The sequence below is a fragment of the Thamnophis elegans genome, chromosome 8 (assembly GCF_009769535.1).
Source record: "Thamnophis elegans isolate rThaEle1 chromosome 8, rThaEle1.pri, whole genome shotgun sequence".
NCBI classification, from domain to species: Eukaryota; Metazoa; Chordata; class Lepidosauria; order Squamata; family Colubridae; genus Thamnophis; species Thamnophis elegans.
Genome location: NC_045548.1, coordinates 23,869,335 through 23,884,414, shown reverse-complemented (window position 1 = coordinate 23,884,414; position 15,080 = coordinate 23,869,335). Strand labels below are relative to the sequence as shown.

The following is a 15,080-nucleotide window of genomic DNA, read 5'->3' as shown; positions in this document are numbered from 1 at the left end:
TGAGGTATGGGAAACTTGACATATTTTAAAAATAAAATGCATTGATAAATAAGAACTACATGCATTATTCAAAAATAAGTCTTGCCAAATCAACTTTTTTAGTTTAATTGGGTGAATCATAGTGTGTTCAGGAAATAGCATTACTTCACCTTCACCTAGTTCTGACTGATACCTTGCCTCCATTTTGGCTTTGCCTTAAACTGTCCAGCACGCCATTAGATCTAGGATTTCTAAGATCCTAAACTTCATGGAAAGCTATAGTGATATACAAGTGAAAGTGGGTACCTCTTCTCTCCAGACCTTCTCAGCGGTTGGAAAGAAAAATAAGCATAGTGGAAGGGTCAAAAGGATGTAAGGATAGTGTTGGTACACAGGTACTTTCTAGATATTTTTATTCCCCTGCATTAATCAAGAATGTCTGAAGCAAAGGTTGGCTTCAAATTTTTTTAGCAAGGCGCTGTGCCCAGTTGCTGGGTGTGTGTGGCCTAGTCAGCCTCCTGCAGCACGGCAGGGGAGGGTATTTTTCCCCTTCCCGAGCTCTGGGGGCTTTTTTCGACCCTCCGGGAGGGCAAAGATATGCCTTCCCAGGCTCCACTGGAGCCCAGAAACAGGCCTCTGACCTTCCAGTAGGTCCATTTTTCATCCTCCCCGAGCCTCTATGCTCGCCCTACACTTACCTATATCCAAAATGGGCCACGTGGGGAGGGGAGGGGAGGACAGCCAGGAGTGTGATTTGTGGGTTCTTCGAACTGCACAGAATCTTAGCTAGAGGTTCTCCCGAACCCCTGCAAACCCCCAGCAGCTCACCCCTAAAGAGTAAGGATTTATGAAGTGTATGTGTGTGTGTGTGTGTGTATAAATTTTCAGCAAAGCATTTGACAGTCTCTCAAAATTTTGTTGACAAGAGTAAATGTGACTCAGTTGATCCTGTTTGACAGATCCAGATTGGTTGAATAACATCTATTAACAGCTCTGGGTCAATGTGGAAGAAATCAACACAGGAAGTACAATGTCCTTTAGATGTTTAGAGTTTATCATAAACTGAGTTTGCAGTGCCATGCTATTGTGAAACAGTTCATGTAATTTTATACAGCAGAAGCAGTAGTATAAGAGCATGAGAACAGTTCTAAATGCTACTCAGGTCATACATACTGTGTCAGCTCTCTGTATCATAGTTCAAGAAACTAATTATGTTGAATGTGCAGCCTGAGGAAGGGGTTTTATCATTCACTTAAAGTATAAGACCTAGCATATCCATGCAGATCTGGAATGCAGTAACTTTAGCCTGAAGATTTGGAGAACTGTTGCTATTATGTGTCAATAATAATGCTCTATGCGGATCAGCTGTCCATATAAGGTGGTTCTTTTATGGTCTTCAGAGAAGCAAGTGACAGAACAAACCAAGTTCTTCAAAACCTGGTTTGAAAGTGTTGCTTATGTGTAACAGGCAAAGCTTGGGGAAAGGGTGAGGGAATGATAGCAGTATTTTAAGTATGTAAAATATGAATGGTGGTTAAGAGTTTTGTTTTCTGGAATCAAAAATCAGATATAACCCTTCACTGGAGAAGTTAAATACGAAATATTGAAAGAATGATCGTGGTAAAGCCCTGTTTTTTTCTTGCAGCATTATACAGCTATAAAAGGTGAAGGGAAAAATGCCTTCCGATTATACATTTGTAGATCACGGACTGCAAAAAAGATCCAATGGGCCTTGTGCCAATAAAAGCATCGGGCACCACCCAAACGAAGATAAGCACACGCTCTGAAATCACTTCCTTTTTGCGTGCTGGATTTCTCTCCCCTCTTTCGCCTCCGACCAATGGGCGGTTCTGCTGCGTAAAGGACAAGGGGGGCGGGGCGCCCTTGCTCATAAGGAGTAGCGGAGGGACCCAGAGGTGAGGAGGAACAGTAGCCGACGATGGCTGTGGAAAGCGCTCGGGATTACGCGGCGGTTATGTTCCGGTAAGTACAGCCACCCTACCGCTTAAGCCGGCAACCATCCGGTTTGTGGAACGGGGTGCGCGGTTATCTTCGTTACCAAGGCAACCTGTCGGGTTGGTTTTTTATCCCCCTGCATTTGAACTCGCCTCCCTGGCCGCCTTCCCATAGCATTGAATTTTCTGGTCAGGGAAGCACCTTTTTCTCGCATTTCTCTGTTGCAGGGCGCCACATCTCTCCGCCTACGACTCAGCCATGACTGCAGCTTTGGTCCTCAGTCCGGGCTCCATCGACTGGTGGTCTTGTAACTAGGCACTTCCCGGCTCCCGATACTCTTAGTAGCTTCGTCGCCCCCTCGTTAGCTAGTTAATGGAGAAGCGAATGGGGAGACTCCGGGTGTCGTCGCCCTAAGAGGAGCTCAGCTCCAGGGGGGGAAAGGAACCTACCTTGCTCCCTCCCTGTGTTTGTATGCTCATCTCACCCACTTTTTACTCTGTGGGAAAAAAAGGAGTAGGTAGCTTGTAGCGCTTCGCTGCCTTATAGTGACTTAAGGTATTGCTAAAGTAAAATGGCTTGTTGCAGTGGCTCCCCTAGCTCAGGGGTCAGCAATCCGAGGTTCTGGAGCCGCATGTGGCTCTTTCATCACTGCTGCAGCTCCCTGTTGTCAGTTGGAACAGGTAGAGGAAAAAACTCTATGGTGGAGAAGCCGGACTTCCAGTTGGCTCCAGAATTGAAGGGGGAAGACCTTTGTGACTCTTTGAGTGTTTAAGGTTGCCAACCCCTGCCCTAACTGACCACGCTCATCGTAAAATTGCACTTTCATCTGTACTCCAGAAAAAACTGTCCAGTTCTTGGCAGAAGCTAGAAAGCATGGTATATTTGGGAAGCCTTCTTTTTCTTTATTGAAATGGGATTCTGAGCCAAATGTTGAGTTTTTAACTGTTAAGCCATTTAGTATAAACCAAAGCACCAAAGTTAGGGTTCATGTCAATGTGTTATAGGAACCCAGACACTTTTGTTAATCTAACTAATCCTAACTAGGTCAAGTGTTAATCAGCCACTTTTGGTAAAAGAAAGTTGAAACAAGGAAAGAGAAAATACAAAGCTTGTGGAGAAAAAGTGTGGGGTAGAAGTGTAAGAAAAATAAGAGTGGTGTGTTGGACAAACATATATTGAATTCACTAGACAAGTGGGTCTCAACCTGTGGGTCGGGACCCCTTTGGGGGTCGAACTACCCTTTCATAGGGGTCGCCTAAGACCATTGGAAAACATATTTTTGGAAAAAAATACGGAAAACATAAAATAATCTCATGGTTGGGGGTCACCACAACATGAGGAACTGTATTAAAGAGTCACGGCATTAGGAAGGTTGAGACCCACTGAACTAGACCTTTGCTGAGAACAATGAAAGCACTTCAGGCAGTCCTCAATTTACAACCAGTTGTTAGCAACTATTTAAGTTATGACAGACCCACCCCAAAGGTATGTACCACTCTGTTCCTAACATCCAGGTTCCCCCTTCTTGCGGTCATGTGACTGCATTTTGGGCACTTAGCAACCTGCCATTTGCAGTGCCCTGGAGTCATGCTTTCCGCTCCCCTGGAAACTGGAGTATATTTCTAGGGTTTTTTTTGGGGGGGGATGCCCCATAGCAAACTGGGTTTGTTTAATAACCACTGCAAAAAAAAGGTTGATTACCCACTTTATGACTATCAAGGCTCAGTTATGGTCATAAGGACTCTGTACTATACCAAGTAGGCACCACTAGTGTTGACATCTAAAAACTTTGAAAACGCTTCACTTAAAGCTGATCCATTCAGTTGAGGATTGGATACTATGTTGTGAGCGTTAATCACAATGTGATTTTATATCTATTTAACCTTTGCTACAGATCCATGAATTGGACTGTTTTTTTACATAAGGCCTTCAGGGACTTAAAGCCTTTCTGAAGACATATGTCACATAACTCAAGATGAACTGAAATGACAGCCTTTATACTTGGAACCACACTGAAATTTGCGCAAACTACTATTTTGTAAGCTAGTAATGCAATTTGGTGCCATTTTACTCTAATAAACTGTGAGTTTTGAGCATATGGTATTAGGTCAATTAGTGATATTCTTTTTTTTCTTATTACAGTACAGAAATGTTAAAGGCAACAGCAGCTAGAACTCAAAGGAAATTTGGGCAAATAGATTGTTGATATGTTGCTTTAACAGGGAGGCAGTTTTAGTCATATACAGTAGCTTGCTTCTTAGTAATGTCCCATATTGCTGCAGATTTGCTTTGGACTAACAAATAGACATGGTGTTATTAAGAGGCTTAAGAAACATGGAGCAATATAAGGAAGAATGTTTAAATCTATATTGCATCAGTGACAAAGTCACAAGTGATCTATCAAAAGATACATTCCTCTGACTTGAATCTTATTGCTGTAATTGGCATCAGGTTTGTCTGAAGAAACACCTGTACCTAGTGAAATTTTGTCTAGTTTCCCACTGGCAATCAAGTGAAGACTAAAACCAACCCTCTTTAACCAAGATTTTTCCAAATATGTTGGGCTAAATTCTAAATTAATCAGATGCAAGAACTCAGTAGATAACTTAAGCTGTATCTTACTATAGGAATTAGCTAATGTAACCAGTTAGCCAACTTCCTACATATAATAATTCAACTCTCCTCTAACAATCCTCTAAAAGTTGACAGAATTTTGGGTGGATTGTAGGTAGCTTCCCAAAAATGGAAGCAGTGTTCTTTTGGGATTCTTTTTAAGATATATGAACTTTGTTTTTGTTGCTCCCTTTAGGGTTTTGGGGTTTCCTGTAAACTTGAAATAGTAGAACATTTTTTCTTAAGTGCAATCTGCAACTGCCCCTCAAATCTACTAAGAGTTTAGGCTGTGTGCATTCTGTTTGTTAATTCCCCGCCCCGCATTAGAAAATAAAACTATTGCTGGTGGTATTTAATATTAGCTTCATTCATTAAACTTTTACTGGTTGCCAATAAAAAGCTGGTGAATTTTCTGACTTTAGTCAGTATATATATATATATATATATATGGAAGCAGTGAACTTCCTCCCATATTTGGGCATACCAAGGGTTGTGACTTTAAATATATACCTTTCTCCCTGGCTCAGCTGATAAGGAGAAGAACTCTGTGGCTTAATGGTTGACACATCTGCCTAAGATGCAATACAGCACAGGTTCAAATCCCAGTAGGGGTATGGCTAGCTGATGAGAGCTAAATAGCTTGAAATAGATCTATACTAGTCTCCCTTTATTTATTTATCAGCACAAATGCAACACAAATATAACAAAGGCAACAGTAAAAAGATTGGGTTTATGTCTGGATAGTCTCTGATGACGAGCCGATGGACAGAGAATGGAAGCAGTGAACTTCCTCCCATATTTGGGCATACCAGGAGTTGTGACTTTAAATATCTATCATACCTCCCTCTCTCTCTCTCTCTCTCCCTCCCTCCCTCCCTCCCTCTCTCTCTCTCTCTCTCTCTCTACATACATACATACATACATACATACATACAACTTATATATATAACTTTCAAGTTATATATATTTTGTAGAGAGACCCTGCTGAAGTCTTATGCCCAAAATAAAAATCCTATAATGTGCAAGTATTAGATATAGTTACAATCCACTTGTCTCTTTAACTGGACACTAAAGCTAGGTTGGAGAAATATGGCATGGCCTCAGATCTTTGCTTTCTCAGCTGCTGGGTCATTATAACTAAGCTGGCAAGGCCTCCAGTTATTACTATTCCAAGGATGTAAACTAACATGGAAACTCCCCCAAATTAGATTTATCTTTAAGGAATCTGAAAACAATTATTAGTTAGAATAAAATTAATAAACTTGCCAGCTGGATCAAAAGTTGCCTTCATTTCCTCTATAAAAAGAGGAATAGGAATTCAGGTTAGGACTTTCAGACAAAGATTGTTCTTGGCTTTTCTGGCTCCTAGAAAGGGTGGGCCTAAAATAAAGATTAAATTTGAAATATATCCTTGAAAACCAAAAAGCATATGCCACACACTTCTGGTCTTTTAATTCAGCAAGCAGTTTGAGGAACAAGCCATACTTTTGGCAATAGAATTAGCAGTAATTTTGGAAAACTGCTTTTCTTCAAAAATTTCTGGAATATAAGGAAGTATTTTCTGGAATAAAACTTCCAGAATTCCAAGTCAGCCTGGCCAGTTCTTGCTGGCTAAGAATTTCAGCAGTAGGAATTACAATATATCATTGGCTCCAGATTGGTAACTGCTGCTACTTGAAACTTTTTAAATTGAAACTTTTTAAATTGAAACTTTTTAAATTGAAACTTTTTAAATTGAAAATTTTTAAATTGAAAATTTTTAAATTGAAAATTTTTAAATTGAAACTTTTTAAATTGAAACTTTTTAAATTGAAACTTTCACAGTCAGTAGGAACATTGGGTAAAAGAAGTACCTTGTTTCTGTTTCAGATCTCTAGTATCAGTGGGAACATCGGTGGGATCGGTAACAAGACAAGCACTGCTTCCATGTGCAGCTCGGCCTTTTCGTGTTTGTAACCATGACAGAAGCAGCCGAAGAGGAGTTGTGGCAAGCAGTTTACAGGAGCTTATCAACAAGGTTTGACACTCTAAAGAAACATAAAACCTGCCAATCGTGCTTAAGTATTCTTTCTCCAGCTCCATTAAAAGCTCCAATAAATTGTGATCCAAATGTGTGTAATAGTTTCTGCTTATATTCTCTACATAGACTACTGTACCTATACTACATGTTTATAAATATACTGTCAGGAAGAATTAAGATCTTTATTTTAACTTCCTAGTAGATCAGGGGTGTCAAACCCGCGGCCCAGGGGCCAGATGTGTCATGTGCTGGTCCCGCCCCCACCCTGATAAGCGAGGGGAGAAGTCCCAATACATCATGTGATGACGCTGTGACGATACAAGTTTGACACCCCTGTGGTAGATGGGGAAATGCATCTTCTATTTTACAGAAAAGATTCACGTGCAGTAAATCAGAAATGATTCCCACCTGACATAATAACTTTCATAAAAGGGCACTTCAAATTGAGCTTTCTTGTATTGCTTCATCTGTAGACCTTGGATGCTTTAATGATAACTGCTGGATTGATAACACTGGTTCTAGAGGAAGATGGAACGGTGGTGGATACTGAAGGCTTCTTCCAGTCATTAGGGGATAATACACAACTCATGCTTCTGGAGAAAGGACAGAAATGGAAGCCAGTAAGTGTTTTTCTCTAAGGCAGTGCATTCCAACCACCAACTAGTATGGTTATATTTCTCTTCTTCTGCATGAGTCTCCAAAACTATATTGCAAATTTCATTGAATGGGGAGAATTGATCCCTTCTCTTTGTCACTTCAGCTTTTCTGAGGACAAAGGATAGAAAGGTTTATATAAATAAATACTGGTTTCAAGGTCTATTCAAGTATGCCCAGAACAATACTTCTCGTCTTACTGTAATGGTTTATAAAAGTGGTCTACAATTGGTCTCTTTCCAAATACCATTATGAGATTCTTTTTTGTTTCTTTGACATTTTTCTCAGCTCTCATCTTTAGCATTCATTTGATTTATTCCACATGTCTAGCTAGGTCTAAGGAAAGCATAAATTTTCTTATATGCATTACTATTTTTCTTATCTAGCTGAGTAGCAGTAGTAGTAGTAGTAAAATTTTATTATTATTGATACTACTATCATATGATCTAAATAGGATTAGAAATTTTTCAGCTTTCTTGTCTCACTGTTTAGCTATATACCAGCTTCTGCGACCTGTTTCTACTAAATATTGTCTCTAAACCATAATATATTTTCCCAGTATTTCTTTTATGGAATTTACACTTGTAAATGTTTGCATATATTTGCTATAGTTTAGTCTGTTGGTATCAGAGACTTTAATATATTAAAATATGCCTGGACAAATACATCTGTTCCAAACATAATAGCATATTATTGCAGAAATGATAACTAATGCATGAGTCTTGTTTTTAGTAGAAAAAAATTAGCAATGTAAACTTAAGCCTTGTTTAAGTGATGGTGTTGACACTGGGTCTGCCATTGTGTAGTAATATAACCTAATTCACTGGGTTATTGTAGTAGGGGAAAATTAACTATAAATCAGTCTTCTGTATTTGAAGGAAAAATTAAATCCACAACCATATCTCCAAGTTAAAAGAAGGGAAAACACACAGACTTGTCCCAAAGTTTCAGTATAGTTTAATGGGTATTGTAAATGTTTGGGTAAGTAGTCTAATATTTAATGCATATTTTTGGCATCTTGATGTAGGGATTACATAATGGTATTACAACAATACAGCAACCAAAGAAAATGGGAGTAGCAAATTTCACTCTGGATTTGTACAAACTGAATCCTAAGGATTTCATTGGTTGTTTGAATTTTAAAGCTACCTTCTACGAAATCTATTCTGTGTCCTATGACATCAAGTGTATGGGAGCAAAAAGTATTCTAAGGTAAGTATTAAATTTGTTTGCTGCCTTTTTTGTTACAAAGCAATGCTAGTATACATTTATACATTTACAAATATACATTTCTAGTGTTGTATATGGAATAGAATTATCATAGATGTTTTAACAAAACTCTTCTAATAGCTTATGCATCAGAAAGATAGCATATTTTACTTTTTACTTTAAGAAGAGCTTTTTTAAGGCATTAAGATTTTACAACTTAACTAGGACAAAGTGTAGCCTTGTGTTTTTATTATCTTAAGTAGGTCAAAGTTCATAAGAGAAGCCCTCCTGGATTAGAGGCCTTTCAGGCATAGGCGCCTATGAAAGACCACAAATAAAAAATGAGCACATTTCACTGAACTGGAGGGATCAAAGCAAATGCTAACCCCCCCCCCCCCCCCAAACCATGAAGGCCATTCTATGATTTATCTCTCAGACTAGCCTATTTCAAGAGTGATTATAAGGTGACAGTGATTTGTGAATTTAGAAAGGGTGCATTTAACTTTTTAGAGCAGTGTTTCTCAACCTTGGCAACTTGAAGATGCCTGGACTTCAAGTCCCAGAATTCCCCAGCCAGCAACTGCTTTCTTTAAACTAAGTATTGAAAAACACAATAATTTATAAAATGTGTACTTCCCTAACTCTATAATATCAAAAATTAATTCCAGCCTATTTCTCCTTTAATTCTTTTTATATAAATAACAGAATTATCCACTGTGCAGATAAGTTTTAGATATTGAGGCACTAGATCAGGGTGTCGGCATCCGGCCTGTGGGCCGGGAGTTTGACAACCCTGCACTAGATGGTAGCAGTGCCTGGAGTTTCACATACAAGAACTTAATATGTAATGTTGAATGGGAACATAAATACATTTAACTAAATAAAATGGAAGTGTAGCTTACATATTGATATTTTTACATCTAAAAATATTACTGTAGATCTAGCACTGATGTTTTTCTATGGTGAAAATAAGACAAAGACTTTTAGGGTGCATAGAAAAAGAAAAAGTTGTTTTGGAATTATTAAAGACAGGTTCCTGGCCTTATCTATAGCATATTAATCATGCAAGAAGCAATCTCATTTTGAAATAATATATTTTAATAGTGTCTATCAATAATTGTAATAACTTGATTGCCCAAAATATGCCAGTTTTTTTGTTAAAATATTAAAAATATTCAAATATAATAGAAATTTAATATTAAAAAAGCAACTGATCTTGTGACTAATTTGTGCATTTTACTAAGCAAGTTTAATAATTGCTTATTGTAGCCACAATTGACTATTAAGTTTGTACAATGCATTTATTCAAATCAGACAAAAACCAGGTTTGAGAGTCAAGCCAATATTAATATATTAATTGCCCTTAATATCTAAATTATGGTACAGTATATATGTATAAAACTACAATGCTACATTTAGATAACAGCAAATAAACAGAAAAATTATTATAGCAAAATTGAAAATGCAGCCTTAACCAAGCTTTTGTTAAAAGGATATTGCTAGTTTTAGGTGAATCTCCTTAGGCTACCAAATAGCCATGACAAAACAAGACTGCCTTACATTTTTGATGTAGGCATCTAAAGTCAGTTGCAGATGACTTAAGAGGACCGTCTGTGTTAGAAAAGAAGGTGCTTCCATTGCGAACATTGTGAGCTACCATGCTCTCTGGCAATTGAGCATTTTGAAATTAACTATAACTGAAAAGGACAGTAAAAATGCTAATGACAACAGCACTACTTTATATAAACTGAACCATCTTTGTCAGATATTGCATTGCTGTAATCCATGCTCTGATGGTCATTCAGTTTACATTTGACTAAGCCAAATATTATTTTCTTCCCAGGAAGATACTTCGTTTTCTGTCACAGATTGCCCAAGTAACAGGGCAACTTCTTCTCCATAGCGGAACGTACATACTACAAGTAACGGATGATTGTGAAGATTGTCTGCTTACGGAGGCCAAACATTAAAGCAAACATAAGAGCCCTTTTAACTGCTTGTCTGTCCAGCTAACATTGTAAATTGGGTTTTGGGAAGGAGAGAGTTGAGTTACATCTTAATTTATTAAATATCATAAATTTAGCTGGGTACATAAATATACTTTAATGTGTAAGCTTTTATTTAAGATAATGATGTCATAATTGTAAATATGATCGGAATCTTTTTAATGTACTAAATTATTTAAGTCAAAGAACTCTTCTGCCATCCATTTCCAGTAGAAAGTTCACACAGCAAAACATGACACATACTAAGAACTTTTTTATTACCATGTGAACAGTTGTATTAAACCTCAGAGAATTTCAACATTAATCTCATGTCTATTTAAAACCTCCTCATTGCTAATCTATAAATAAATGTCACACCTCAAAATTAAAAGTGTTGTCTTATTTTTTAAGAATCTCTTAATTTTTAATCTTAGATGTTCAAACTCTGGTTACAGTTGTTAAAGAAAGCTGATTTTGTCAACAAAAAATTGGATTTCACTTAATGGTTAAAGCCAAGATGCTGGGTCTAACATTTGTGCTAAGTCATAGGGCCATCTTTCCTCCTTATGTAGTGTCCCAAGCTGCTTATCAGCATCAGGGCAAGCCTTGGCCTCAAAACTGCTAGACTAGCAATGGACTGATAATATTTAACTTGACAGAAAATATCAAATGTTTTCTCTTTCTCCCCCTTGCTGAGTTGCATGATAAAGCACAGAATGAGAACATTCCATTTTCCTCCTATTGTTCATTATTTAAACAAAAGTACAATTACTACCCTGGTTCAAGATCATGGGAAGCTCCAAAATATCTATGGAAAATAATTATTTCAATTGACAGGAAGTTAGCTGAATGAATGTAAGATACCTAGCTAGATCTTTTCCAGGAAGCAAGGTTTTTTTTTAATGAAAAACTGAAGAAACCTGAATCAAGAGCTTTGGGTGTAATGATCCTATGAGAAAAAGCTAGTGCTTTCTAGTGAGCACACCAGATCAATATGACTGTTCTCAAACCTGCTTATCCAGAGTTACTCCTGATTTCCAAGAATGGGTGTTGAATTGCAATATCAGTGACATCCAGAAATTTAAAAAGCACCCAATAATTTGTCACCTTGTACTGATAATACAACAAAAGGAAGAAGGTTCTTTAGTCCTGCAAAGAAAAGTAAAAGCTTTGTGGCTGCTACAAAATGTGGATTGGATATTCATATTGACTAAACTAGATTTGCTCAAGTGGGGTTATATGAGAGGTCATGACTAGGGAGAAAATGTTTGAACATCATATACTGTGCGTTGCTAGCTATGGATATAATAAATTTTATGCAGGGTTTCCTCAAACCTGAAAATTATTTCAAGTGTTTCTTCATAGTAAAAAAAATTTTTTTTTAAATAGAACCTCAGTAAACCTTCCCCTTACACTCAAACTGTCATTTTAGATGAAGTGAAATTGATTTTTTAAAAATTATTCATTTGAGTTATGTTGGGATTTAAGTCACAGCAAGATGAAGAACTGGACCATTATTAAACTTGATTCATTTAAGCTAACCCATAATTTGCCCAAGCTGCTCAACACATCAGTTGCTAACAGTGATTTACAAACCAGAGAGACTGGGTTCACACATTGCCTGAAACCCCAAATAAGCAAACTACACCAATAGGACTTACATGAGATACAATGTAAACCACTGAAGCCTTGTTTGATTTAGGCTTAATTATGTTGTTTGGAACTAGTCATCTATGTTGTGAAGCAAAGCACTTAGTTCTTACTTATATACTGCTTCACAGTCCTTTCTAAGTGGTTTACAGAGTCATCCTATTGCCCTCATCAATCTGGGTCCTCATTTTATTGACCTTGGAAGGATGGAGGGTTGAGTCAGCCTTGAGCCAATGAGAATCGAATTGCTGGCAGTCAGCAGAGTTAGCCTGCAATACTGCATTCTAACCACAGTGCCACCATAACTCTTCAACCTAGATCAACTTTTTTCAATGGATACTGTTATTATCTGTATTATTTCTTTGTGAAATATATTTATTTCAAAAGACAATGCAAAATGAAATCTGTAAATGTCTCACATGCTATTGACAGCTAATGGAAATAGAATAATGGAACATAGAAGTATGCTGAAACAACTAAATTTATCAGCAGTCTGCTGAACATATTTATTTACATGCCTTCAGCACAGTTTCCCTATCCAGTAAAAAAGCATGTGAAATTAAATTGAAACAGTTTTAAGTAGAATGTTCAAGCTCTGCATTGTCATGCATTTATCTGAAATTACACAGTTTTACATAACAAATGGGCAGTACATATAATTATAACAACTCTTCTGTAGTGCATGTGTTCCATGAAACAAAGTAACAATTACACAACTTCAACAGAATTTATTTCATTTCACAACCATCACCCCCAGCTGAACTAAAGGTGTGTTCTGTAGTTACAACACATTGTAGTTACAACAATATTGTAACAACAAATTAAGGCAATAATTCTGCACAATACATCATTTCTGGCACATCAAAAATAAGCCTCCTTTGGTTGGGCAACCTGAGATCCAATACTGTAACCCCAAGCCTTCAGACCTTCATTTTGTAGCCTTTGGAGTTCTCTATGACTATGGTTGATGACTATGAGTGATGCGATTTCTTGATGTTTGACAACATCAAACAACTTGAAACTAATATAAACTCTGATGCTGGGTAAGTAATGCAGAAAACCCCCACACTTCTCAAAAGCATGTCTGGCCAACATGTATGACATGCAACATGGTTCAAACCAAATGTTCATTTACCTTCCAAAAAATACAAGGATCATATCCCACCTCTAACCAATTGTTCAGTTATTCAGTCAATACGGGGCTTCCTCTGAACAGCATTCAGAAGCTAAGGTTAATCCAGAATGTGGTGGCTTGAATATTTATGGATGAACCTTGAGACATCCATGTAACACCTCCATTTAGAGAGGTGTACTGATTCCCAGTTGGCTACTGGATGCCATTCAAGGTGTTGGTTCTCACCTCTACAGTCCTTCATTGTACTTAATATCTATGGGACGGCCTTTTTCCAGTAATATGATTGACTATTAATTACTACTTTCAGTGTTCTAAGCTTATGGTTGCGTCATGGTGGTAGTATAAGCCATCTTGTCTTCTAGTTGTCTCCTTTTCAATACCTTCAATTTTTCTAAGCCTTGGAAAAATTGATTTCTCCTCCTCTTCCTGTTCTTTCTCGCAACATGCTACCTATTTTTATTCACTTGCTTAAGATTACAAAAAATAAGATGATTTTAAGAACAAATACACTCCTATTCATCATGGCTCACCTAATATTAGGCAAACATTGAGTGCATTAAAAATAGATAGAGCATTGTAGAATGAAGTCCCAGTATATGGCCCCAAGCCATAGTACTATTTATTTATTTATTTATTTATTTATTTATTTATTTATTATTTATTTATTTATTATTTATTTATTTATTTATTTATTTATTTATTTATTTATTTATTTATTTATAGGGTTTGTATGCAGCCCACTCTCGAGAGACTCAGGGCGGCTTACAGATAAAAAGGAAGGGGGAACATACAAAAAAAAAAACCAACAACATTAAAATTCCACAACATTCATAGCTTAGGATTGGGCTGGATGAATCAACAGCCCCAGCCCTGCCGGAACAGCCAGGTCTTGGTCGCTTTGCGGAAGGCCGGAAGGGTAGTAAGGGTCCGGATCTCCATGGGAAGATCGTTCCATAGGGCTGGAGCAGCTACAGAGAAGGCCCTCCCCCGGGGGGTCGCCTGCCGACATTGACCGGCAGATGGAATCCGGAGGAGGCCTAGTCTGTGAGATCTTATGGGTCTCTGGGAGGTAAATGGCAGGAGGCGGTCTCTCAGGTAGCCAGGTCCTATACCATGTAGGGCTTTAAAAGTAACGACTAGCACCTTGAAGCGTGTCTGGAGACCAATGGGAAGCCAGTGCAGCTCGCGGAGGATAGGTGTAACATGGGTGTACCTAGGTACGCCCACTATCGCTCGCGCAGCTGCATTCTGGACTAATTGAAGTCTTCGAACACTCTTCAAGGGCAGCCCCATGTAGAGCGCATTACAGTAATTCAGTCTTGAGGTGACGAGGGCGTGAGTGACCATCCAAAGGGCCTCCCGATCCAGATAGGGTCGCAATTGGTGCACCAGGCGAACCTGGGCAAAGCCCCCCCTGGTCACAGCTGACAAGTGATGTTCTAGCATCAGCTGCGGATCCAGGACTCCCAAATTGCGAACCCTCTCTGAGGGGTGTATAGTTTCACCCCCCAGGCTAAGAGATGGAATACCTGGACAATCCTTGGGAGGGAGCATCAATAGCCACTCAGTCTTGTCGGGATTGAGTGCAAGCTTGTTCATTCCCATCCAGACCCTGACAGCCTCCAGGCACTGGCACATCACTTCTACCACTTCGCTGAGTTGGCACGGGGCGGACAGATACAGTTGAGTATTGTCCGCGTATTGCTGGTATTTAATCCCGTGCCAGCGTATGATCTCACCCAGCGGCTTCATGTAGATGTTAAATAGGAGGGGGGACAGGACCGAACCCTGCGGCACCCCATAATTGAGGGGCCTAGGGGTCGATCTCTGCCCTCCAACCAACACCGATTGCGACCTGTCCAAGAGGTCGGAGGAGAAC

General features: G+C 38.5%; 1 protein-coding gene across 1 annotated transcript; it reads left to right on the top strand.

Annotated features, from left to right (window-relative positions):
* The first annotated feature begins 1,643 nt into the window (after nt 1–1,643).
* On the top strand, nt 1,644–10,667 carry CIDEA (cell death inducing DFFA like effector a). Its single transcript, XM_032222542.1, has 5 exons — nt 1,644–1,962; nt 6,418–6,565; nt 7,042–7,188; nt 8,250–8,434; nt 10,275–10,667. The coding sequence occupies exons 1-5, from the start codon at nt 1,919–1,921 to the stop codon at nt 10,399–10,401; spliced, it is 651 nt and encodes a 216-aa protein (XP_032078433.1). The 5' UTR covers nt 1,644–1,918; the 3' UTR covers nt 10,402–10,667.
* The last annotated feature ends 4,413 nt before the right edge of the window (nt 10,668–15,080 follow it).